The sequence below is a fragment of the Passer montanus genome, unplaced genomic scaffold, assembly GCF_014805655.1.
Source record: "Passer montanus isolate IOZ18808 unplaced genomic scaffold, ASM1480565v1 scaffold4, whole genome shotgun sequence".
Classification (NCBI taxonomy): Eukaryota; Metazoa; Chordata; class Aves; order Passeriformes; family Passeridae; genus Passer; species Passer montanus.
In genome coordinates, this window is record NW_024368818.1 from 3015002 (window position 1) to 3042112 (window position 27111).

General features: G+C 38.7%; 1 protein-coding gene across 5 annotated transcripts in view; it reads right to left on the minus strand.

Annotated features, from left to right (window-relative positions):
- WASF3 (WASP family member 3) overlaps positions 1–27111 on the minus strand; it is a 64413-nt gene that overhangs the window by 14061 nt on the left and 23241 nt on the right. For 3 of the 5 annotated variants that reach the window (XM_039718780.1, XM_039718776.1, XM_039718777.1), the window contains 2 exons: positions 7664–7806; positions 1527–1661 (listed from right to left, as the gene is read on the minus strand). In XM_039718780.1, the coding sequence (XP_039574714.1) occupies positions 1527–1661; positions 7664–7796 (268 nt within the window). In that variant the 5' untranslated portion in view covers positions 7797–7806. Of the gene's footprint in view, positions 1–1526; positions 1662–7663; positions 7807–7910; positions 7962–9152; positions 9192–27111 lie in introns of those variants that run through there. The other 2 variants (XM_039718779.1, XM_039718778.1) reach the window with 2 other exon arrangements.

Here is a 27111-nt window from a genome sequence, read left to right on the forward strand (position 1 = left end):
AGACATTAATGAGGCATTAAAAAAAAAAAAAAAAAAAAAAAGGGGAGGGGAGGGGAGAAAAAAAGCCAGCAAAACCACCTTGAGAACTGCCATTTCCAAAAGTACAGTATATTAATATATCATCTAGTTTGCTCATAGTACCAACATGATATGCCTCAAAAACTAAGCTGAATAGTGATCTCATAAGAGGTTAGTTTATGTTCCCATATAGTTCTTGACTCCTAAGACAGCAAAATGCAGGTGCTTGTACCAAAAAATCAGAGTGGTTTGGTTTGGAGGGGATCTTAAAGATTATCTCATTCCAATCCCCCTACCATGGACAAGGACAGGTAGGAGGATTGGAATAAGATAATCTTTAACATTAATTCTAATTTCACTTAACCAGGTCTCTTTGGAGACAGGGCATCCACAGCTTCTCTGGGCAACTCTGATAGTCTAATAGTTCATATGTTCCACAACCCTAGAACAACAACATGTAATAATTTCCAGACAGTAAGCAGCTAAAAAAGGAAGGCTAAATATTACACCATTATACTATTAAATATCAACACTAAAATTTCATGTTGGCACTAATAATTGGCACTATAAATATATAAACTACAAAAATCTGAATGGCAATTAAATATATAAGTCATATAAATATCACTACTGAATATATCACAAGTAGTATTAACTACTCATAAACTACAAAAATCTGAATGGCAATGAAATATATGTCATATAAATATCACTACTGAATATATCACAAGTAGTATTAACTACTACTAAGTCAATATTACACTACTGTACTGATATAAAAAGTTTTGACATTTTAGTAAATGTCAAGAATCCTCTAAACAGGAAGTACAGGCATTGGCTGGCTCAGACATGTAGCATGGAGGCCAAGATGCACGTTAACAGCTTTTAAAGCTAGACAGAGAAATGCTTTATCTACCCAAATAAATGCTTTCAAACAATATAATGATGTTACTTAAATCCTTTGTTTTTACTGTGTATTTATGAAGTGAATACCAAGCTCATAAGTGGGAAATATTTTAAAAGGAAATCCAGTTTCTAGTGAATAGAACCCCCTAAAGAATTTCACCTAGTTGATGCAAACACAGTGCCTTGTTTAGATACAGAGTATTATACGATCTTTGATGACCACAGAACAGACTAATGTACTAATGTAGTTTGTGATGACTCTACTCTGAAATTGATAGGGACACCCAGCCCAAACTATTTCCAATATTCTGACTTACTCCCAGTAAGGCCTATATTTATTCATTTATGATTTACTACACTCACAAACTCAAAGCCTTCCTCATGAAAAAGGCAACTTAATGGCTCTGTTACTACAGGGCTTCTTGACTCAAGAATACTTTCACTTGCTTGGCTAAAGTGATTATTCCCAGCTTGCCTTACTGAGACAACAGGATGAAATATCGTTACAGGATTACTTTGAAAAGACAGAGGTTATTGTGCAATTAAATACTGTGCTCTTGTCAACATCACTTCTGGCTCAATGCTTTCATGCAATTACCTACCCTCTTCCACTGTTGAATCCAGCTGGGTGACTTTGACAGCAAGGCGATCAATTCTGTCTTGGAGGGAATTTGCTCTGATGTAGAAGCTGTTGGCCTCATTAAACAATTCACCAAATATGTCTTCAGCATGTTTGCCTGTGTAAGAAATAGACAAGGAAATCCCTTTGCTAGTGGCTTACAAAACACAAGACAAATGGCTTCAGTACCATGAAATATAATAAAACACAGTAGCTGTAGGATTAGAACAGCGCAGTTTGTCATTCAGCAAAATTTGAGGCATAAGATGTGTGCAAAAAAGTCAAAATATACCATAAATTCTGGCTGAAGTCTATTCTTCTGGACATCCTGGTTAGCAGTCTTCTTAAAAACACAGGGAGACTTACAAATTCTAATCCTTATGTAGCTGAGCTAGTGCCAACTGACAGACAACTGAGCATTAAAACCTGCCTCTGTGATGAAAAGGCCTGAAGTTACTGCAGTCAATAAAAGCTTCTGAAGTAGATTTTGAAATTAAAATCTTGCAATCCACAGTAGCACAGGCCAACATCAAAATTAAAACAGCGTTAAACAGATAAAAACAGCAGCCCACTTACCTCTACAATTGCCGACTGCAAACGCTGCTGTCCCTGGAATCATTTGAGAGAGGGTCAGAGGTCACTGACCACATTTACCCAGGGCCATGCTGGACTTGGTGCACAACCTTTTCAGCCTCCCTTTCACCTGCTGTATGTTCTCAATCACTGTGACAGTGGACAATGCAGTCCAGATCACCAAATCACTGAATCAATTAGGATGGACAAGACCTCTGAGATCAATGAGTCCAACCTATGTTCAAACACTACCACATCAACTAGACCATGGCACCAAGAGCAAGATCCTGTCTTTCCTTAAATATCTCCAAGGGATGGTGACTCCATAATCTCCTGGGCAGCCCATTGCAATTTCTAATCACACTTTCTGAGAAGAAATTCTTCCTCACATCTGACCTAAACTTCTCCTGAAGCAGCTTAAGACTTTGTCCTTTCATCCTGTCACTTGTCACCTGGGAAAAGAGGCCAACCCCCACCTGCCTACACCCTCCTTTCAGGCACTTGTAGAGAACAATAAGGACTCTTTTTCTCCAGGCACAACACCCCCAGCTCCCTCAGCTGATCCTCAGACTTGTGCTCCAGACCCTTAACCCGCTCTGATGTCCCCTGAATCCACTCCAGCACCTCAATGTCGTGCCTGAACTGAGGGGCCCAGAAGTGGACACTGCAGGACACCATACTCAAAGTGTGGCCTCACCAGTGCTTAGCACAGATTTGCAGCCTCAGGCCCTTCCCTGAAAGTGCTACAGTGGACAGAAGGTGCCACATGATAAACCAAATCCCACCCTGATGCACAGATCGTTGTCCTTGGCCATTCCTCTCCCAGTTCTCCCACAGGACTAGGCACACTCATCTTTGATTCTCTTCATGCCCCACTCCACAACTCTCATCCACTCCAGATCAGTGGCTCCAGATCCCCAGTTTAAATAGTTCACCTGCCCCAGAACTTCCCTACAAATTTCAGATTTCACCCAAACTCATTACTCCCACTCACTGAACTGATGGTCCCTCCTACCCAGATACTGATATTTCATTTAAAATGAAATATCAATTTCTACAATTTCTGCAGCCCAACCCACTCAAGAAATCCTTGTAGAAAGAAAAGTCCTGCCTCCTGCATTTAACCATGTTTTTTAAACAAAAACTAATTTTAAAACACTACTTCTGAATTAAGCTCATCTTGTTGTGACCTGTATCAAGAGTCTGAAGAGCAGAAATAGAAGGGGATGGGGTGGGGGGGGAGTAAAACTTTCCAATTAAGTTGAAAGAATACGGAATATGCCTAAATGACAGGGACTTCCAAAGCAGCCATTATTGATATTTTAAGTTGCTCCAATAAGCAACCTTAATACTTCACAAAGAAAAGTAAAAAGACAATGAAAATTTCAGTTAAGATCCCATTCTGTGAACATCTGGAGATAATAACTCATTGTAAAAAAATGGCCACACTGAGGAAATCAACAGGACAATCTGGTCTTTTCTTGGTCACTTACCTGGGAGGGGTGAGGAACAACAACTAGCCTAAAACATTATCTGAAAACACTGTGAATCAATCACAAGGAAAAAAGTGATTGTCTGTGAATGAAGAACTTAACCAGTAATAGTTTTCATTACTACATGTAAGATCAGCCAATAACTAACCCAAAATGTTAAGATATGTCAATGTATACAAGCTCTGCTTAATATATATATATGTGGAAGGTGGATAAGAAGGCTATGCTATCTACCTGTTCCTAATCTCCTGCCCCTCCAAAACAGAAGTCAAACACAGCCACAGAATAGCTGAAGTTGAAAATCATCTGCTCCAATTCCAGGCTCAAAGCACAATGAGACAGGACTTTGACCAGCTGGGTTTTGAACACTTTCAAGGATGGACGCTCCACAACTCCTCTGGGCTACCCGTGCCAGTGAACTGCCTTCACACTAGGAGTGTTCTCTAAGTGTTCCCAGCAGCTAGTTGAAATTTACTTATAATCCCCACTTGATTTAGTTGCTTCAAATGAAGATGTTATTCCAGGCTATGGAAAAAATAAGCTTTTCAATTCTTCAGCTAAATAAAGCAGTTATTACATTCTTCAGCCACCAGTATTCAGAGCTCAATCAATTTTAATAGATGGTAGTTTATGTTAATATATTGAAATCAGCCTGCTGAGAGAGGACTGCCACATCCTAGAATTAAACACATCACCCCTAGAGAAGTCGAGGAGATGGATGTTTGTCAGTTATCTTTCAGAAGGCAAAGTGGGAGCATACTTCTTTTAATATTTGATTTTTTTTCAACACTTCCTAGCCCAGAACATGTGAAAGACAGATTGTCAATCTCCTGTCTGTGAAAACAGTGACATGGTAAAGCAGTGTTGGACATGTTGTTGTGAGTAACATGATGCAAGAAGTTTTAGAAATAAAATAATACTTCAAGTGTTTTCTATGTTGCCATTGTTTAAATTAGATCTTTAACAAAACAGAAATAAGCAGGAAAAAATATGTCTTTCAATTTAAGAGCTGATTTTGGTACTGTAAGACAATAATTTAAAAAACAATAGGTGTTTCCCAACATGTGGCCAACCTATACATTAATTAAAAAACCCATCTAAGAAATTATGCCGTCTTTTCTTCTAAGTTTCCCTCCAACTACATAAGACAGTGGATTCTATGGGTGGGTGGAATCACTGTAACTGGATTAACTAGAAACATAAGAATCATGCTTTACCCCTCCTCTTTTTTTAAAGATGCAAAAGTGGTAGGCTGTTACTGACTAGGTCTTGATTCCCATCTCCTTTCTCACAGCACCTCCAGCATGATACTTAATGGCAAAAAAGCAGCCTTTCCAACCCAGCCTGGTTCAGCAGTACTACAGAGGAAAGTGACACAGGGGGATGTAGTGTGCTCAGGCCTGCACGAAAACTACTGAAACAGCCAATGGCCAATCTACCCAAGAAAATACCAGGAGGCAAGTTGGTGAATATTGTTCTCTGCATGAAAAAAAAGTCTTCCAAATCTCCACAGATTACACTTCCTCCATGCTACTTAGAGGTACTGGCTGCAAATGCTCCCTGTCCTTCCCCTCCAGAAGATTCTCTCTTCCCAAGTAGAGGTGAATCCCGTAGACAAGATTCTGCCTTACATAAAAGTGCACAGTGTCATACAGAATGCTGCTCACTCTGCCTGTGCTGGGAGCCAGCTGGCTGGAAATGAACCCAAATCTGAAAACATAATACAGAAAACACTCTCCTGAAAGCACATTCCCTTTGGATAGGAACTTGTTCACGTCTCCCAAAAAGAGCAGAGGCAGAAGCAAGCCAAGTTTGTATGCAACAGTACAGACCTGCCAGTTTTTAAAATCCACACTGAACTCATAGTGCAACACTAAAAAACCAGTGTGACTGCAAGATAGACCTGAACATTCTTGCTCTACGCCTCAAGCTGTGGGAACACCAACCAGCTCTGATGCAGTCAGCAGGACATTCTACTTCAGCTCCAGCACAGCATTTTTCTGTGATCATTTCCTTGCTCCCAGTTGGCTCAAAAGACAGGCAAAGCAAATGCTGTCTGCAGAAAAAACCCTCTGCAAACATGACATATTTCAGACTGTGGATGAGAACAGGGGTACATTTCACTTGTTAAATACCACGTAGTCATCTGTTAAGACTAAGGACACATCATTTATTTGCATAGATCTTTAACTTGACACTAACAGAACTTTAGGGGCTGTCTACAAAGACTTCAGATGACCCTAGAAATCTGCTAAGGGAAAACTGCTGGATATGAATATAAGTAGTCAGTTCCTCGGCAACAATCATAAGAGGATCTAAATACACTGTATAATAGATTAGCCCCAAGACCAAATCTGGATAAATGAAAGCTGTACACATTCCTAGCAAGTCAGACAAGTAAAAAGTGTATTTTCTTCATTTGGACAATCATAGCACAATACCAAAATGAGGTGCTATCATTGAAAATGAGGTCTTATCACTCAAAATGAGGTCTCCTTCAGTATTAGAACATTAGCCATTCTCACTTTTCTGAAACTTAAGGATGGCACTACTAAGCAACTGTCTGAAAAAACAATGAAACGCAATGACAATGCAAACACAAAGTAACTCTCAATAACATTAGACATAAAATCGTAAGCTGCTGTTCAAGAAAGGTCAGAGGATCACTTGCAAGCTTATTTGAAAATAATAATTCAATGCTCAGCAACAATCAAAATTCTACAAATTCCTAGGGCAATAACGATAAAACAGACTTCTGTTTACCCTAACTTACATATCCAAAGCAGAAATAACAGTGATCAGAAATACAAAATGGTTTCTGTTCAAAAAGATCACTTACAGATCAGGTCACTTCAACCTGGGAAAGATATCACCAGGAGAAGAGGATAAAGACTTAACAAAATCACAAATTATTATGGAAATGCACAAGATGAAAGCGCCTTTCATTATTTTTCATCACACCAGAATGAGAAGGTGTCAAAAGGAAGAAACAGGTCAACTTCCATTGTGGGACATTCTGCCAAAGGTCATTGGTCAAGAAGAAGGTGTAATCCCTATTTCAACAGATCTAAGCAATACCACAGATGATAGTTTTACAAATGCTCATTACATAGGATGATTCAGATGGACTTCCAGCTCAGAAAAATCCCTAAATCCCTGACTACTGCAAAGAGGAAATGCTGTGTCTCTTGTCCTCTTTCCCTAAGCAAAGGCTTTTTCCTATCATCATGAACTAAACGCCAGTGGGCCCTACAGTCTGAGCTCCATACAGACTCCCAGTTTTAAAACCATGTCTATTTACAAAGAGAAGCAACTGATGAAGCAGTAATTTCTTTTCTAGGAGCAGCGTTATCAGCACAAACAACAGCTGCTGATTGTTAAAGACTGTCTGAAAAACATCTCTTATCCCTTTCATCAAAAATATTGTTCATCTTGCAAACACTCCAGTCACGCTTCTAGAATTGCTAGTGGTGGTGTCACCTGACAGGTGTGGTGTGTAGGCCACTCTGAACAGAGCTGATGTTAGCCTGCCTCAAGAGTAGCCTGCTCAGCAAATGGCATCCTTTCAATGTGCTTAATTTCATTCATATGAATTGAACACACATATGTATAAAAGAGAAGGCTTAAGAAATACTAGCACACTACAAAAAACTAAAATTTCAGTCAAATGTGTCATTTGATGTCAAGAGGCAGAAGAGTTTGCTGGCTCAATTCTGTAGAACTCAAGTGTTGGTCTTGTTTCTTGCACTAATTTCTCTCACTTAGAAAAATTCCTGGTCTTCTATGCTCTGGTCTTTTGGTTGGGACTTTTCTTGGTAGTAGTTTTTTTTCCTGCTTGTTTGGTTTTTTGTTGATTTGTTTTTGGGGGTGGGGGGAGAATTGGGTTTTTAATAAACTTCAAAATATAGAAGAGCATAAAGGCAATTATTATTATAGCATATAATTACAATATATAAATGGTAATGGCCCATACAATACTTTTGCTATTTAAAACAATCCATCTCAAAGCTTTTCATCATTAATCAAATACTTGCAGGAAGTTACAGATACTTACTTAAGCTGCTTAGCTGGCGTATGATAGCAGCAAGGGTGCTATTTGTTACACATTCCAGTTCACTTGTAATTCCCTCTGGCAGAGCTCCTCGGCAGAGATGCCGTGGTTCAATGTTCCTTTTCACCAAAGGCATGGCTCACAATCTGGAATTTACAAACAAATACATATGACATTTACAAAAATGAAATTCAGAGCTCTGAACCAGTGTAGCATACATTCAGGCTTTTTTCTCCAAAAAGTACTTCACCTTTCTTCTTTTAAAGCCTTGCTCCAGCCTTCCCACTGTAAGATACTGTACAATTCCTACCGGGGCACTGGAGTTGTGTACTCCTGCCAGAATATGACAGGAACACTGCAGAGCAGCAGAGAGTAAAGGCAATATAGGCAATGTAGGCTTTCTGCCTTAGATTTGGTGTAAGATTTACGGTATTCACAGACTTGTGCTGCAGTTCCAGAATCACTGGACTTCAGTGCACATTTGCATTTAGAAAAAACTGGCAGTCCCCACAGGAGTGGCAGGAAAGGTCACTGTCTGGAGCAGGCTGGCATCCTGCCTTGGCAAGCTGGCCACCAACAGACCGACCAAGCACTACAGCCCCCAATTACGTCAGACACCGACCTACCCCAGCTCTGACAGTTTTCAGCAAAAATGATAAATTCATCTGACACGTAAGGGCAAGTGCCTCTCAGAATTAGGCTGCATGAGGAAGAAGATGGTTTTCCACAGGTGGAGCTGTATGGCATTCTGAATGGGATAACCGCATTCACTGAACAGCTTTTGAGAACATGCCAGATGCAGGAAGACATTTATCTGAGAAAACTAAGGTTGTCAGAACTGGTTTTCTTGTAGAAATTAAATAAATGAGGATGATGTCTTGGTTCCAGCCCAGACCAAGGGGAGGGACCAAGACATTGTGTTATTTGATACCATCTCACATCATTGCCAGAGGCAGGGAAAAGGGATTCCTCTCCCGTTTCCAAGAGTCAGTGCATTCCTCTACAGTCAGGAACAACCTGGCTTCTGTCAAGTCAGGCTCTGCATTTTTTGAGCATTTTTGCATGTGAATAATTCTCTTTTTATACATTTTTCTTATTAATATTGTTGCTGCTACTGTTTGTTTTCTTATCTCATTGCTGTTTCCAGTAAATTGTTTAATCTCAAGCTGTGATCTTTGCCTTTTGTGCACACCCGGGGCTGGGGGGCAGAACAGGGGGAGAAGGGGAGTGAGCGAGTAACAGTGGGGTTTGGAAAGTCTCTCTCGGGAGGAGAAGTAAATTGTGCAGTACCATTCCTAAACCACAGCAGATGGGGAAAACGAAAACAAAAAGAGATCTCAAAGCATCACAAAAAGGGCACAATGGCATAGAAAACACTGTCCTGCAGAGAGCAGCTTTGAGAGCAAGGATGCCCAAGTGAGACAGAATTATCCTAAAAGGGAAGCAATATATAACAAAAACATCTAAAGCAGTTCTTTAAAACTATACTTACACAATACTCAACTCGATTACATTTTTAACAGCAACAATTCAATGTCCATGTACTACTCATGAATAATACTCTGTTTAAAAGCATGTGGCATGGAAATTTTCTGGAACAAGAAGTTACATTATTACCAAGGACATAGTCATTTGGGAAAGACTTAGCTGAAAATTTCTTTTTTTGCTGTATTAAAGCAATTAAAGTAGCCTTTCAATTTCTCTAATTAAAATCACATTAGTAAATTAAAAAATCCTTTTGTCTTTCAAATGCTGCACAGTAATTTTTGTAAGGACTTCCGCCTGAAATTTAAAATATTTTATTCTCAAGAACATTTCTAAAAGCTTAACAGCCTTAATGAACAAAAAGAAACTATTTAACTGTAAGACTATTTCATAACAGGTCAGGAAGGAACAAGCTCATGACTTCTAAGCAGTAGTCTTGAATTATATTGCACTGCTTTCTTAATATGAGACAATTTGAATATGTCAGAATTTAAGGTTAGCTGAGTTTGCTAAATTTTACACAACACATCAGAGGTAACAGATGAACAATTTCTGTGTTTGATAAAAAACCTTTCCTGTTTCTGTTCTATGTTTTTGTATTCCTCTACAACCATATACATTTCAAAATACTACTTCATATCCCTGCAGACACTTTTCTGAACAGTAAGTCAAAACTGCAAATTCACTATTACTGAAGAGCAACTTCTAGCACCAGCACTCTGTAAACAGGCTAGTGCACTGGAGCTACGAAATAGAAGTAATTATGAGGAATTCTTCCACTGTAATGTGAATGTTACAGTGAAAATGCATTTCATATAAACATAATTTGTAAGAAATAAATTAAAAGGAGCACAAATTAATGCTTAATTAATTATATGACAAGGCTGGTTTTCCCATGGCTTTCTGTCTAGCACTCTCAGAGCTGCCCCCTGCCCTTAGCTCTTGCAGTTCACCCAACTCCCCCACTAGCCCACTGGAAGCACTATGGGCCCAGCTCATCATCTGCTACCCCTTGAAACACCTACCACACTGGGTACAATCAGAATGCCTTCCACCAGGAGCTCTTACTTCAGTCCCTTCTCCACACAGTGTTCTTTCTTGCCTGTAAAAGCTAATTTGAAGAAAACATACAACTGCAGCTTGAGCTTTTTGTTTTCTTGTCACTTACTGATAAAATGGTCCAGTGTGCTCAAGAACTACCAGGAGAGTGACAGACCAACACAAGAAATCCCATTACTCTAAAGAGCAGGCTAAAGCACACACCACAGCTGAGGATAGGGGAAAATAAACAACTTACATATTTGAATGCATGATTTAAATTATTATGTAGCAACCTCATTTCAGTTTGACGTTTAATTCCAAAAAGTAAACTGAACACCAGTGAGTAAATATATGCAAGAAATTAAGCAATCCACTACCTACTCCTAATCAGAGGAAAAGAAAAAAAGAACTCTGCAACTGCATTAAGTTTATTCTAATTTAAACCCTCTACCTAACTGAATTAACCACTTACAGACCTATTCAGATATTAACCTATTACTAAGTAAAAAGCTTGTGTCCTTACTACTAAAGCACAACCACCTTTTTCTTCACCACACACAACTCAGATGAACTTAATCCTTTTTAAAGAAAATGCATGAGAAGTGAGGCTAAATTAATTTCAAAATGTATGTAGCAAGAAGTCAGATGAGGAATCAAGACAGAAGAGTCTCTGAATTACAGGGTCCTCATAAGACACAACCAGACTGAAGGGAGTGTGTTACCAGGAGCAGAAACCAAGAATTTGAAATGGCAATTCCACTGCCTTCCACATTCATCTTCCACCTGTTTTGAGTCACACTCAGACCCAGTTTCTTTCTAGACAAGAAATACACTGTGATGTCACTATATTAAATACACCGGCATTTAGAAATCATATTCAATTTTGCAGTACAGAGGTTTAATAACTTCTCTTCACTTCTGCCATGGTTTAACCCCAGCCAAGAGCCAAGCCCCCCAGACAGTTGCTCTCCCTGTCTCCCACCAGCCGGACTAGGGAGAGAATCAAGAGAGTAAAAGATAGAAAACTCATAGATTGAGATAAATACAGTTTAATAGGGAAAGCAAAAGCTGCCCATGCAAGAAAAGCACACCAAGGAATTAATTCACTGCTTCCCAAGGCAGGCAGGTGTTCAGACGTCTCCAGAAGAGCAGAGGCCCATCACACATAATGGTGACCTGGGTAGTCAAAGTACTGCACCATCACTCCAAACATCCCCCCTTCTTCCTCCTTCTTCTCCTCACTTTATACACTGACCATGATGTCACATGGTCTGGAATACTACCATGGTCATTCTGGGTCACCTGTCCCAGCTGTGTCTCTTCCGAAATCTCCCAAGCACTCCAGTATTCTCCTTGACAACATCGAAGTACAATAAACAGAAAAGGCTGTGGCTCTGTGTAAGCCCTGCTCAGCAATAGCACCTCTAATTTATCAACCGTGGGTTGAGCACAATCTGAATCTCAGCTCCCTACTAGCCACCGTGAAAAAAAAAAACTCCACCCCAGCCCAAAACAGAACAACTTCCATCCACAAATAACTGAAAAATCTAATGCAAATCAATCATTATTTTCAGAAATTATGTCAGTGCAGTAGATTGGTCCCAATCCTAAGTCTGTAATTTTTTTACTCATTTTACTCCATCTAAGTACACAATGAAACCAAAAACTTGTAGTTTGGATAAAGGGGTTCATCTCCACTGTGAGGCCACCTACACCTGACAGCTGCCTTTAAACCATCAGCTGCATCAAGCACAAGACTCTAGAAAGATGCTATATTGCACATATAGAACTGGCTGAAATGGTAATGTATGACACATTAGTGGCAGACCAGAAAAACTAGAGGAGTCAAAAGGGGAGAGAAGAAAAACTAAGAGGGTGAGATGCCGCTTAACATCTCACTAAACCCATGAGTGCCTCACTGGACATGGATCAGATTTGACATCTGGCTGGACTGAACTCTCACTGGAGTACAAATGGACACTGCTCTCCAAAGCCTCCAGGCATCAGCAACTCGATTTCCACACACATTCTGAAAGGACAGGACATCAAAAGCTTGAATTAGCTTAGATCATCCCATTAAAATTCAGATTTTGCACGCTTCCTCAGTATTCTCACCTCCCTTTCTCTTCTTTCTCTCTCCCCCTCCCATAAAAACTTGTATAACAACTCCATAACAACTTGCCCTTTGTCTTAAAATTAGAATGCATTCATCCCAGTACTCACTGCTGTAGAGGCAAGTGTGCTATGTAAAGACTTAAAGTATTTCTGCTTTTCTTTGCATGCTTCCCCCACAGCCAGAGAAGTACCACTCCAGGTCAACTCAGACTGCCTTGCCCTGGACAGCAGCTGTTAAACTGCTTGCAAGAAGTCTGACACTGCCTTGGCAAGTCAGATTCTTGAAAAATCTTGTAGAGAGCAGATGTACAGTAACAAACTTGAAAGATGAAAAACAGCATGTGCAATCTTTCCAAACAACAGCAGAGCACAGCTATTACAAGAGACAAGATGGATTTTTCAAATATTTGAGCTACTGGCAAAAACTTGAAGTACCAGCTGTTCCCCAAACCTGCCTTTTGTCCTTTCACAACCCCAAAAAGGCACTGCAATTTACACGAGTGCTAAAAATAATGTACCTGAATTTTATGGTTCTTTAAGTTCTTTACATATTCACTAATACCACAAAACAAATTCCAATCCATTAAACAGCCTCCCTACTTGTGAATGTTTACTTATTACATTTTCTCAAAGACACTGTTCAACCCCTTTCTTAAACTCTTCAGAGATTTCTTCTTATATCCTCTAGTAAAATATGACAAAGCTGAACATTTTACCATGAAAAAGAGTTTACTATACATCAATTCTAAATTCTCCCTGAATATAGTCTATTCTTTTCAGAGAGCTTTGAGCTTTCCATTGATGAATCTCCCAGCTCTCTATAAAAAGAGAACATACCATAATTCTCTTTCTATGGAGAAGAAAAACGAGACAGACTGAATACACAGCTTGCCATGAGTAATGTACCAGATGGGATTCCATTCAGAATTAAGCACCTCAATTTGTATGACTACATATCTATGAGCTCAGCAGAAGCCCAGAGAGCAACCAAATCCCTGCATCTCTTGACAGATTCAAGAATGACACAGTGTGCTCAAACACCTCATGTGTAAGCTCTGATAGACACTCACCTAAATTTCAGTGTCTCAATCTAGAACTGCATTTCACCTCATCAAAACCAGAGAAATACCATTGGTTTGCTCACATCAAGCCACACAACCAAGTTACACTATCTCCTAATCACAGTCTCCATGTCTAGGGCATTTCAACATTTAAAACCTTTACAGACAGTTAAGTTTTCTCGTATCTGATGTCCTAACAGTCAAATCTACACACAATTTCCATCTCTGAATGATACCAAATTTAGTAATACTGCCATTTTCCTGTTCAGGTTTGTAATTCTAGATAGCCTGCCATCACCCACCTTCAAGACTTGTTATGTGCTAAACTGGAATAGAAGAGGAAGCAGAAAGGTGAAAGACCCCAAGCACCAGCTTTCAAGATGCTCTCCCATTCCCTTTTTTCCCCCCAAGGAGGTGCCATTATCACAGATCTCTATGTCATCCAAAGGCTCTTCATCCTTCACAAGACAAAAACAAACAGCTACATGGAGAATAAACACTGCTATGCCTCCTATTCTAATGGAAGGAAAGGAATAAATATGCCTGTAGTGCATGCTCCTTTCTGGTTTTTCCTTATCCTACGTGACCAAGAACCCGATGTTTGTGAACCTTTCCTACTTGTCATCTCTGAATGTCATTTACTACCTGATCAGCAATGACAAGTTAAAAACCAAACATAACTAGCATATATTCTGGAAATTATTGAATTCAATATTCATCTAATGGCATTCTTCTGTAATTTTAAAAGTTTTGTGCTTTTTTCTTTTTTTTAACTGGCTTCATTCTAACAAGAATCTGAATCCACATTTTGTGTACTGCAAAACAATACAGAATATTTAGCCATCAGTTATTGTCTCACAGTGCTCTCTAATACCACAGAATTATTTTTTATCAACAGGCTTCTAAACAAGACTAATTTTTAATAGTCTCTTCTAGCTATTAGAATTCTATCAAGTATGCAATTCCTCTCTCAGCCACATTACTATGTAATTACTATCAAAACAAAATATTGTTTTACTAAACCACAATCATTCTTTAAGTACCAAGTACTTCACTTTTATTAGAGCTAACCCAATCAGAGGGACATTGTATTTTTTAGTTAATATACATATTTTTTCACATTTCACATAATTTTTAATGCAACTCTTGATTTTGATAGGAGTTTGGTGATGCAAAGGCAGACTTTTGATATAACTATGCACAAAATCTAATTGAATTCTATTTCCTAAGGATAATTAAAAATCAAGAACATTTCTTATCCACAAAAAACCCCACATCTTTCAACAATATATGTAAAGAGAAGTGCCTAGAAAATGTCCTCCTCACTACAGTTTAATATACAGCCAATATACACCATCGTTTTCACAGATCTTCCTCCTGATTGCCAGGTCTGCGTGAAAGGGACGCGAGTCAAGGCTGGAATGAAAGCAGGTTTTTTCCTCTCAGCATCAGACCACCACTTCTCATCTTCCTCTCGCATCATACCAATCTAAGCACTAGCAATGATGAAAAGGGCACAGAAATTCCTAAAGCTATTTTGTTTCTTTAATAGAGCTCTTCAATGTCCGTTGCAATGAGCTGCTTCTGAAGGTTCACCAACTTGGACGGTTGTTTTGTTTTCTTTTCTTTATTTGGCAGAGTTTTTGTCTGTGCTGAGATCTTCAGGGCAGATTTTATGGTCCAGTGATATTATGAAGGAAATCAAGGCATTAAGTAATGACAAGGGAAAGGACAACAGGAGAAGGGATGGTAATTAGTTTTGCTTATCTGCAATCCAAAATTGTATGGATGTACATTTTCCTAGTCATCCCTTCATATATCCAAAAGACTTGTAAGAAGCAGAACAATAGCCACCTCTGTTAACAGAGTGGGCCTGCAACACAAAAGTTTGCAGAACCATTAAATGGTGAAGGCATTAATTCAGGAATTTCCATTAATTAAAAAGTTGGGAGAGAAAAAAGTGAACAGATCTTCACAGTAGTGAACATTTACAGGTACTTTACATTTATTCTCAATATTTCTGATTAACTATAAACATGCATAGAAAAGATAACATTCACAAATGTAGGAAAAGAGGCCCTGAGGATGATTCAACCTAAAATTTTTAAGTAGCTATTCTTTCTTTGACACTACAGATTGTAATATAAAAGGCTTTAAAATAATATCAACATCTATGATGTCAGAATTTGACTTATTTTCTCTACAGCTTCCAGGATGAGTATTTTGGGGTATTTTCCCATTTGTTCTACAACCCCATGTTTGCATTACCCGCTGACTGTAGTTCAAGATGATCTTTGGGCACCTGCCAGTCTTTGATAGTGTCAAAAGTCACATGAACTTCTGCTTAAATACTTGTGTCTACAGTTTACTGCCGAGTCCCACAACAAAGAAAAGAAGACTGAGGGACCACTTCAAAGTTATTGCATTTACTTTTTCCTCTCAACAGAACTGTAACATATCAAAGCCACAATCCCAAGAATAATTCTTCCCATTTGCAACACTTTTCACAGCAGTTTTTAAGAAAATAAAAGGCTTATCATCAGGAAGTACAGACAGATTATGATGAAGTTTCACCTCCTGCTCCAAAATAAGGGATCACATACATCTCATCCAATTAAACGGCTTCACCATTGTTCAAGGAAAAAATAAAGGTATTTCTCACTCTCTGCTAATGAAGCCACTTAATGAAAGGTTAACGCTGCTTTATCTCAATTTCCAAGTAGGCAACTTTTCAAGCCCAACTGCAAAATACCTATGGAATACAGAATGCATCTCCTGTATTAAGTTCTCACTGTTCAAATTAATGGACTTTGCCATTTATACTCACAGCATTTTTTCCACTGCCCAATATGCAAAAATCTTTGCCAGTAAATTGCATTGGATTTTTTAACTCCTGTCACTTAAATCTTTATACTTTTTAAACATGCCTTATCATTTTCATAAAAATACAGGAGAAGCATATACACAGTATATTTGTCATACTGAAGTACTTTTTTTAAAACACGAATATTTACTTAATTCCATCACCCCATTTCTTCATAGAACAAGCTTTCCCCAGAACATCTATGCATATCCCTTAACTAGTTCTACCCTCTCTTACTTTTCTCATGCTTATCTTTATCCTGAAAACAGAGATCTGAAAGCTGCTATCTTGAATTGTGTCACTTTCTTCTGATTATCTTCTCCCTTAGAACAGCTTATGGCACTACAGTAGCAGTTTCAGACTTTAAGCATCTCATTTTGAAATAGCCTTCCTGAATATGATTTCAGATTTCAATTCCTTAAAATTCTCTTCTTTGAAAGAAACAAAAAACAATGCAAGAAATACACTGTGGTACCACTGAACCTGTGTAGTAAGCTTTGAAATCCAATTTCTCCTTTACTAACACATTTTAGTCTTCCTTGACACCCAGTGTTGCTCAGATATCTATTCAGAAACAGATTTGCTTACCTGAAATTTAACAGAAGTTCACAGAGTGCACAATGCAATAGCTTGCTGCACTGAATCAAATCACTCTGCCAGCATCAGATCCACCCACCCTTTACTACTCATTCTGTTTCAGAATACAGATGATCCAGGGCACCTTCACACATGACTAAAGTCCCTCGCTTCTAAACCACAAGCTGTCTTTTCTCCAACCAAAACTTTGTTCATTAAACCAGAACATTTACACTTTGTCTCAAAAGATGTAAGGCTAAAGGGTAAAAAAGAAATCCAACTGAGTAAACTGAAAGACATCCGCACATGGTATACTTATTTCTGTAAAAAAGAAAAATTCAGGGTAAAAAAAAAAAAAAGTTCATTAAGAGCATGAACTGAAAAACATGTACAGAGTCTTTTCCCAAATAAGTAAATCTGAATCTGTTTTAACAGAACGCTATTACTTGACACTGAGCTTAATGTTAAAAAGTGGCCATCAATACATCAATACAGCTGAATGAGAGAAAAGTTGGTTTCTGCCTGTATGGGTCTAAGTCCAGCCTGACTACCATTAAATTTATTAGTTGTTCAATATAAATGACATTTTCTCTTCTGCTTCTTTCCATATTCACGTGAATGATCTTAGCACACAGGGAGTCATGAGACGTCCCATTGTTTCTTTCTGCTGAATAAACAGTGACCAGTTTAAAGTATCAACAAAAGATGCCGACACGTTAATCTTGTTCTTAGCGTGATGGCTGCTCATCCTGCTCCTAGTCCCTTCCAGATGGCTCAGTGTGAAAGAGATGGTGGGACAGGGAACAAGGAATATTCCATGCTGTTCTGAACATCTGCTCCACTGCATTCACACATGTAAAAAAAAACAATAAAAATCTTACCGCCACTATCAATTTTACAATTTCAACCTAACACTGCTAGACTAACACCAAATACAATGTAAATGTTATGCAGGCACTTGAGAAAGCAAAAAAACCTCTTTTCAAATCATGTAAGAGCATTTGTTTCATTTTTGCTATCTTAAGAACGGACTTGTTTCAATCACAAAGTACTTATGCTGCACCAAAAACACGGTTTTCATTCATATGACCTTTCTCTATTATACCCCAAGAATTTATTATTATCCCTTCTCCTATTCAAGCAAACAGAATTGAACTGAGTCACCATTTGTTTCCCTTTGTTTTTATTATTTGTCTTTACAGCAAAGATGCACACTACGCATTTGTTGGAGCTTGTTTAAATTTCATTTGTCCAGTTTGGTACAGCAGCTAAAAAATACTTTGCTTGTGCATATAAAGAAATAGTGGTAGCCTTTTGTTTTTTAAAGCAGGGTTGAACGAAATGAAAATATAAATACCTTACTACACTATACTGTCAACCTCTCAAGTGGCATTTACCCTTTAAAAATACCACCTCTTTCTTGAAAAGAAGCATCCAGCCAGAGCTAGGAGAAACTCAGAACAGAAAGAGGAGGAAGCTGTGCTTTGTCCTACAGCACAGGAAAGAAGACTTAGATTGATCACCCCCCCTTTTGTATCATCTCGACATGTGCGAGCCATACGGCTGCTGAATTATTCAGCTCTTTGTACTTGGAATACCTAATGATTACATGTATGAAAATTTAGAAGTACTGAAACACTGACTGGAAGTGCAGCAGATTGTAAAATCTAATTTTGTTTTGACCTTTAGTACCCTACATGGTAACATTCAGCGAGAAGTGTAAACCAGATGAAGTCAAAAGGAACAAAATCACAAAGCAGCAGAGAGCTAGTTATACCACCAAGCTAATTAGGTCAGGAACAGCCCTCCACTAGCAGGTCGAAATGTTTCCAGATGACATCTGGAAACTGGCTTGGATCTTAATCAGATGTGAGCAGAGTGTGCTATGCAGACAGAGCCACACAGTTCTCACTTTCCACAGCAAAACTCAGCAGCCCAGACAGCTGAGAAAATGTCTACAGGCCACTATCTCAAACCCCAGAAGTATTTCCATGAACTGGCTAACATAAATTAAGCCTTAGAAGTAAATAATGGTTGAAGTAACTTACTGTGTACTGCCACACTATTGATTCCCACCTGTTTAGTACCTCTTAATTTTTCTAGCATAGTAATACCACAAAGCAACAAATAATAATTAAAACAAGAATATGACAAAACCAAGAGAACTGCTATTGAGTAAACACTGGTACTTAATTAACAATACCACCACCTGAAGGAAATTTCTTTGTTCCCTACCCATCTACTACAGTCCAAAAAGCATCATTACAAATAAACTTCTTCAGCTGACAAAATAAGACTAAGCGTGGCTTTTCATGTCCCAGTTTAGGATACACCACTGAGAAACTGCTATAAGTATGACTCTTTCAACAGTCTCTTGAATGATGGCATTAAACATCTTGCAGTGCTTACTTTAAGCCTGTTTTGGTTATCTGATGCACATTCTTTTAGGAGTTTAGATTATATACAGTTGCATTCTATCTACCCTACAGAAATGGGAAAATTCTGTGACAAGAACCATTACCCTATAATTCCTTTACACTGCTTCAGACAATTTGATGCTGGAAGAACTCACAATAGTATATTGAAACAATTGTAAACAAACCTTTTCTTAGTGTTTCAGACTACAATAACGTACAAATAACTCCTGCAGACCATTTGAAGTACATTTGTCCCAGCCTTCCTCCTTCACAAACAGCAAGGGTTATCAAAAGCAAATGCCTTGATTATATAAAGAAAACCTAAGTTGCAGCTAGGCTTGCTGACTTACATTGATCCCATTTAACAGAGCCTTACTGGATTTAAAGTGCTCGAAATAACTGTCTGGGTCACAGTCCATGTGATAAAGGCCACCTGGTGAGGCCTCAGGAGCCCTCCTGCAGGGACAACATGCCATCCAGATCCTCCAATGACCTCAAGCTAAACCAGTAGCAAATTCAGTAATTTGTTTCTCAGAACTCCAATTAACCTTAAATTGGAAGGGAAAGTAAAAAAGGGATCAAGGATTGAATTTTTTGTCAAACAACATCCATTTTATGGCAATACACAGTGTTCCCCATTTCCCATATCTAACATTCACCATGAAAAACCTTTTAAAATGGAATTTTTCCAGAAAAAAATTCTGTTCTTAAAACTCTTTTACTCCCAGCAGTTGCTCTAAAATGTCACACTGAAGTGTTACATTTTCACATAATTCAGTTAATCCAAAATTTTAAATATCACACAGAAGTGTCAAGTTTTCTTATATTCCTTTTCTGTACAAGAAACCCTCTGGATGTCATATATGCATATACACACAAGTACACTTTGTGTACATTTATGTTCTATATATACACACGCAATTTATACACATTTATTATACATATGACACACAGAGAAGATGGAAGAGACCAATAATGTAGGTCAAACAACAAAAGAAAAAGCACAAGATTAATGTTGAATTGCCATTATACTTCTACTCCCAACAAACCTCCTCCACTCCCAGTTCTCAGCAGGCAGGAAAGACTTTACCACTGGGAAACACCTGCAATGATGTTTTTTCAGGCTATCACCCTATGTATCACAATCCTTAAAATTCTTCGCAGTCAAAGCAACATCAACGTTCACCTGAACAACCACACAGCAGCAGCAGAAAGTTCCTGATATGTGTCAGGAAACACATGGACAGTCCATGAAGATTTAAATTATTTAAATTAAAATAAAGCAACATCCCTGGAGTTCCTCCAGGTGAAGCTTTACACCCACAAAACAAATTTTCCTGATTTTGACACTCCCACCAACATTTGACGTTACCTATATACCAGAAACCTGGAAATGGCAACTAACCTATGTGAGGGAAAAGCAGATTTATTTTGGGTGCTTTCATGGAAAAAATGAACTAAATATTTTGTGTCTGTATTCAACAGCTGAGTCTAAGTGAATTGAAAATTCCCAACTATTTTTATCCTGAGCCAAGTGTGCCATCTGTTCCCACAAAGTCCATCTTCTGGTAGCTACTATACTACAGCATTATCACGAAGTGCCATGTGATCAAGAATTGAAATCAAGAAAGATACTATGAGTGACAGAAAGCGACACTCAAGACAGTAGTAAAAACAATTTAAAAAGAAAAATAACAAAGAGAAACAACACAAAAAAGCCAACCCACCACCCCCAAAAAAATCATCGCAAAGCTCAAGCAGCCTTATCAAGGTCCCCTGTTAATACAGCTTTTTGTGTGGTTATTTCGCTCTGATGCCCAAAGAAGGCTGAGCTCTGGTCAGAGACTTTCCCAGGGTGGGGACACATTTTATGTCTTTCCCACACATTATCTGCCTGTGCACAGTAACCTGAGCACCAAGGATGATATTTCCCTCTCCCAGCTAATCTTTCTTGCTCTCCTCCACACAGTTAACATCTTCAAGTTAATCACAGAAACCATTCCTGCTTGACACATGAGAAATAAGCAATGTGCAATTTTTCAGTTTATAGAATGAAATAGTAACAGTATACAGATGACAGCAGAACATCCAGTTATCAGAAGTACAGGAGCTCCCTGTACCCCAACAACTGACTCACAAGCGAGTTACACAGGGTCCAGCAGAAATCAAGACAGATCATACTCCTTTTTTCTGCCCTTATCAGTACTGAAGACATTTTTTCAAAACTAATTTACATGGGCAGATATCCATTTATACCTCTCAGCAGAAAGAGAATACTAAGAGAAACAAAACCACAGTAAAAAAACTTAAATCTAAATACACTTCATAAATTTGTTATTAATATGTAAGGCACACTAAGATTGTAAGCAGGTACAAAACATCACATCCTCTTGGTGTTTCTGCCTCTTCTATGACAGATCCTCTCTTCTGCTAGGATCACAAATTCAGATGTCAAGGTTCTGCCCATCATTACCTTCTTAAAAATTCAACATATAATGTTTGCCTCAGATTTTTCTTTTTCTGCTGTTTTGAGGTTATAGTAGCATTTTGTGTTGGAGTTTTGTGGGTTTTTTGGTTTTGGGGTTTTTTTGTTGGCGTTTTCTTGGGGGGGGGGTTGTTAAAGCTAAAATCAGTGTCACGCAGTACTACAAGTAACATGCTTTGATACAGTAACACTGGCATACAAAACCTCATTTTCAGCATTAAAGAGATTTCCTCCTTACACATACAGTAACTCCCATTGTGAGACAAATAAGCTACTGTAAAACCATAGTGAGTCTCAGACAGAATTCAGCAGTGAGTCTTCTGTAAAAATCCCCTTTCAATACTTGAAGGCTGGAAGGAAAGTTGTGTTCCATGAAATCTGGCATTGTATCAACACATCTCCATGGAGCTGGCAGGATAGAAGTGCTCCAGAAAACAGCTTCAACAACAAAAAAAAGGCATTCTTGCAACGTACAAATAATCACTAAGAAGAAGCTTACACAACTTTTTCTCCTAGCTAAAAATCATCAAATCACAGCTAAGATTACTGGGATGCAGAGGTTATCAATGACAACACTAAATTCTTTATATCTGCTTTATTCCTGTATTTCAAATCAGTGCATTAAAATACCCCTTGTGGAACCTTTTGTCTGTCTTTCTTCAAGACATATATATATATATATAGAGAGAGAGAGAGAGAGAGAGAGAGAGAGAGAGAGAGAGATAAATATGACTTGAAAATGTAAACTTAGCTTTATAAGGAACTATGAAATTTCAGAACCTAACACTGAGTACTTGAAAGCATCACACTGATTTATAGCTATGTCTGTAATTCTCTTCTTTTAGTCAATGCCAAGCGTGGGTGAATGCTAAGTGTGAACTTGGAGGAAAACAGTCCTACATAGAATAATAAAAGCACAAACCATCAAAATACATGGAGTCCACAATAAAGAACAACAAGAGCCATCAGGTTTTTCATTTGTGAGCCTCTGGGGATGTTCAAAGGCTTCAGAGACTGCATTAGCAAGCTGTGTGGTACAATAGGTGCATAAGCACCTTCAGAGCCGAATAGCTGCTGGTGATGATCCTGAGTCCATCTTGCATACACTCTTTTTTGTAGGGAAACAGGAATATTTGTTCCAAGCTAGTGCTCTCCCAGTCCTTGGACCATCAGATGCTGACACTGTCACCTATGTCCATACAGACAACGTTTTGGTTTTACACTCATCTGAAAGAGTTCATATACTTCACATCTGGGGAATTTGCATCATAAATATAATCCTGGATCCAAACCAAACCTACAGCATAATACATCCTACAATGTTGTTTCAGCATGCTTTAATTTACTATATAAAGGCTGAAAAAGAGTAGTTTTATTTTGTTTTAATTTTGTCAGGACAGGATGTAAGAAGAGAGGCAAATACAGGTTAGAAAGAAAAAGAATCATCTTAGGGCTGAAACTATGTCACAGTATTTTTTAATTATGCTTCCCTCCAATAATTACAAATGAATGTTCCAGGGAAAAAGGAGGAATAAAAAAAAATATGTACAGGAGTCAGAGTTACCTTGATCCTCTCACTCCCTATAATGCACTCAGCTTCCCATTTGGGAAGGATCTCATCTTCCTTACTGACTGCCAGTCAAACACACAGCAAAATCCTGGCAATAGAGCCAACTAAAACCCACTGAAAGAGGAACACACTGCCTAAATCTAGCAAGGCTGCAACTGCCAAGGAGTGTCACCAAGCCTATTACAGTAAGGTTACCCAACATGTGCACTCCTACAGCATCTGTATACCCTGACATTAAACTTACTCCCCAAACATGAGAAAGGCAGGAAGCAGCATCTCATTTATACTGCTGAGAGGCACTAGAGCCACTGTGTGCTGGTCAGCATCATCAAGGCCTGTAGAAGGATCAGAAATTGGACCTGGTTCACATCCATACTCAGCAACAAATGTTTCAACCACAAGATGAGTTATGTTTCCTTCTCAGAAGAAAAACCCAGTCATTGCCTGAAGATCTGCTCCATTTAAAGTTGTGCTTTTGAAGACAGCTGTAAGCCAACCGGTTCTTGATTTAATTAAATGGATTCCTTTTCCCATTCCTGTTTCAACATTTGTGCTGCTATAGCTGCTGCTCCTAGCTGAGCTGCTTCTCGTGCTGGAATCAGATTGGAAGTCAGCAAAAATCTAATCCAGGGGAAAGAAATCAAAGCAGTTTATGGAATTACTACCCTTATATCTGAGAGCATGGAAGTGTTAGTGAAAGCACTCAATCTCCTTCAGGACAAAAGAGAAAAAAGAAAACCAAAAAACAAAGCAATTCAAGCTGAATTCCCATTTCATACCCAGTTACAGTGTTTAGCTGTGCAGGTGAACAGCAAGCTAAGCACAAGTGACTAGATAACAAAACTGAAAGACTAGCAGCTGCTTCCTGCAAGAAATTGCACCAATATTGTCACGTTAAAATAATTTTACTTGAGTCATAGAATATGCTGAGTTGGAAAGGACCCGTGAGGATAGTCCAGTCCAGCTCCTGACCATACAGGGCAACCCAGGTACTTAGAAGTGTTGTCCAAATGCTTCCTGAACTCTTGACAGATTTGGGGTCACAACCACTTTTCTGCAGAACTGATTCCAGTGCTTGACCACAACTCTCAGCAAACAACTTTTCCCTAACATCCAGTCTAAACTTCCCTGACGCAGCTTTATGTCATTCCCTTGCATCTTGTCACTGGACACCTGACACAGGGTGGACAGCACCTCCCTTTCCACCCCCTCACAAGGAAGTTGTAGACAGAATAATAAAGTACCCTCTTCCCGAAGATACACAAAATACCCTCAGCTGATTTCTCAGAAGTCAGTCTCTCTAGTCCCAGTCTGTCCTATTAGTAGGAACACAAACCAATGACACTAAAGAGCTCAGAACTCTTGCAATTTTCAGGAACTTTCTGCTGACACATTTCCCAAAACCATGTAGGCATCCCAGCAAACTCAGAGTAGGTCAACAAAAAATTTACTGAACAGAAGAAAAACAGATATCCCATGTGTGCATTATAAATTCTGATTATCACGTTAGCCACATAAGTAGTTTATATCTGTATCCTTTCCATCTCTTTCTGAAAAACATGCTTTTAGTGAATGCTAACCTGGTATACATTGATTTCTGTGGTTTGTTCATAAAAAGAAACAAGCAGCATCTACTTATAAATATTTAAAACCAAATTTATTTTTAAAGAATGAAATATTAAATATGTACTTTTTAAATAAATACACAGTACTCTGAAACAGAAGCGTGGATAGCAACTCAAGACAAAAATTAGTATCCTCTTCTCAGGAACAAGAAGTCACTTATCTGATGAAAGGTACCATCACATCTCAAGAAAAGTAGTTACCCTTAGCTCCTGGTAAATTGTGAAGGTCCCTTCTTTCTTTCCAAGAGACTAAGATAGAATCAAGGACAAACCATTAAAAAGTTAAGGAACCATTCTCTCTATGTTTTCAATACAAAATCCAAATTAAATACAAAATGATTTTGCAATTCACAGAGAACAGAATATTTCTTTACCTGTTCACCATTAATCACTAGTCATAAAATGCAAACAGGTAGATTGCATGTTGAACTGATCACATCCATATTTCCAGTTGCATCTATCAGCATCCCACAGCAAAACACCTGAAGCCATTCAGTTTTATACTGATGATAAGATGCCCTGCCCATATCTTAGAGCCACAGTCCAACCTTCTCCTCCTTTACAGGAATCCTGCTGCTAGTGCTTTATCTCCTCCTCCACATCCAGCATCGCTGCTCTGTGCATAGCTGCCGACACAGCAACCAAGATTGGTGTCCTTCACATGCCCTGCATCCACTCTCCTCTGGACTGGACTGGACTCTGCTCTCCACACCTCACTTCTGCCATGCCATGTCTCACTGTTTCTTTGGAAGTTGCCAGCTGGTCCAACAAGAGTTGGAGGCATTGGTAGCTAAGAGGAGAGATATAAACTAATCCTTTTGACCATCCTTTCATCCCTGCAGTTTTACAACACAGTGTTTGCCCTACTGGGTACAAAACTTTTTTTTAAATTATTTAAACTGTTTACTATTCAGAGACAGATTTTAAAGACTCAGAAGAAAGAGTCCAGTAACTAAAAGAATGGGATGGGTTAGCTGCTCCTCCCCCTTTCCCATCTACCTCCCAGACACATTCCAAACTCCCCTCCCACTGTCAGTGTAAAACATCCTGTTCAAAGGCTGTGTTCTTATTTGAATATGAAAACTCTTCCAATACACCCCATAGCATGTCAACTCTTTCCACAAATGCTCAGAAATAAATTCTGCTTCTCCCCACACAATAAGGCAAATGCACCTAGCTTACTAAATGCTGACAGAATGCAGACCAGGGAGCTACCTGGAAAGACTCAGTGCTCTATTTCTGAAGTGTAAGGAGCCATTAATGCCTCATTTTAAACTGTTTTAATGCAAAGCTGAGGCTACCTTGTAGCTGCAACCAGATAATTTCAGGGCAGTGTGTTCTATCTTGAAAGCTCTTCTCAGTGGTGCCAAACAACAAGACAAGAGGCAACGGGCAGAAACTGAAGCACAGGAAGTTTCACCTGAACATGAGGAAGGGCTTCTTTAGTGTGCAGTGACTGCACACTGGAACAGGCTGCCCAGAGCGGGTGTGGACTCTCCCTTGCTGGAGATGTTCAAGAACCATTTGGACACAACCCTGTGCCATGTGCTCTGGGATGACCTTGCTTGAGCAAGGGAGGATGGACCAGATGACCAACTGTGGTCCCATCCAACCTGACCCATTTCATGAAATACACAAACCGAATAATAAATGAGGAAGCCTTAAACATTAATGTTTTATTTACAAGTAAAAGTATAACACTGCAATGAGTATTGATGAAATATGCTTTAATTTTATTCCTGAATTTTAAAAAGAAAGGGCAGCCATCTAGATCCTGATGATCACAGCAGTCTCTTGTAAACTTAAAGAAAGCAGTTGGAAATCAATTAGGGCACCTATTTTCAAAGAAAGAAAAACCCAACGGATGTTTTTTACCCCTCCACTTCCACAATGGTCAGTAGTGAACCTTGCCTCAAAATATCTTGCATACTGGATCAAAACACTTTCAGTATTTCCTATCATTAAATTGGTTTGAACCAAAAGACTTCCTAGATGTTCATTCTTAACACTAGTAAGTAGATTTTGAACCTAAACATGCTGAAGTGAAAACAATGCGGGGGGATTAAATCCTGGCATGTTAATATTCAGGAAGCTTTTGTTTTTCTTTAAATATACAACAGAAGCAAAGAAAGATGCTGAATTCTGAAGTGAACCTACACCAAACTTGCCTCCCTCACAGCAGCACTGTTGCTGTTCTATTGGCAATAAAATCT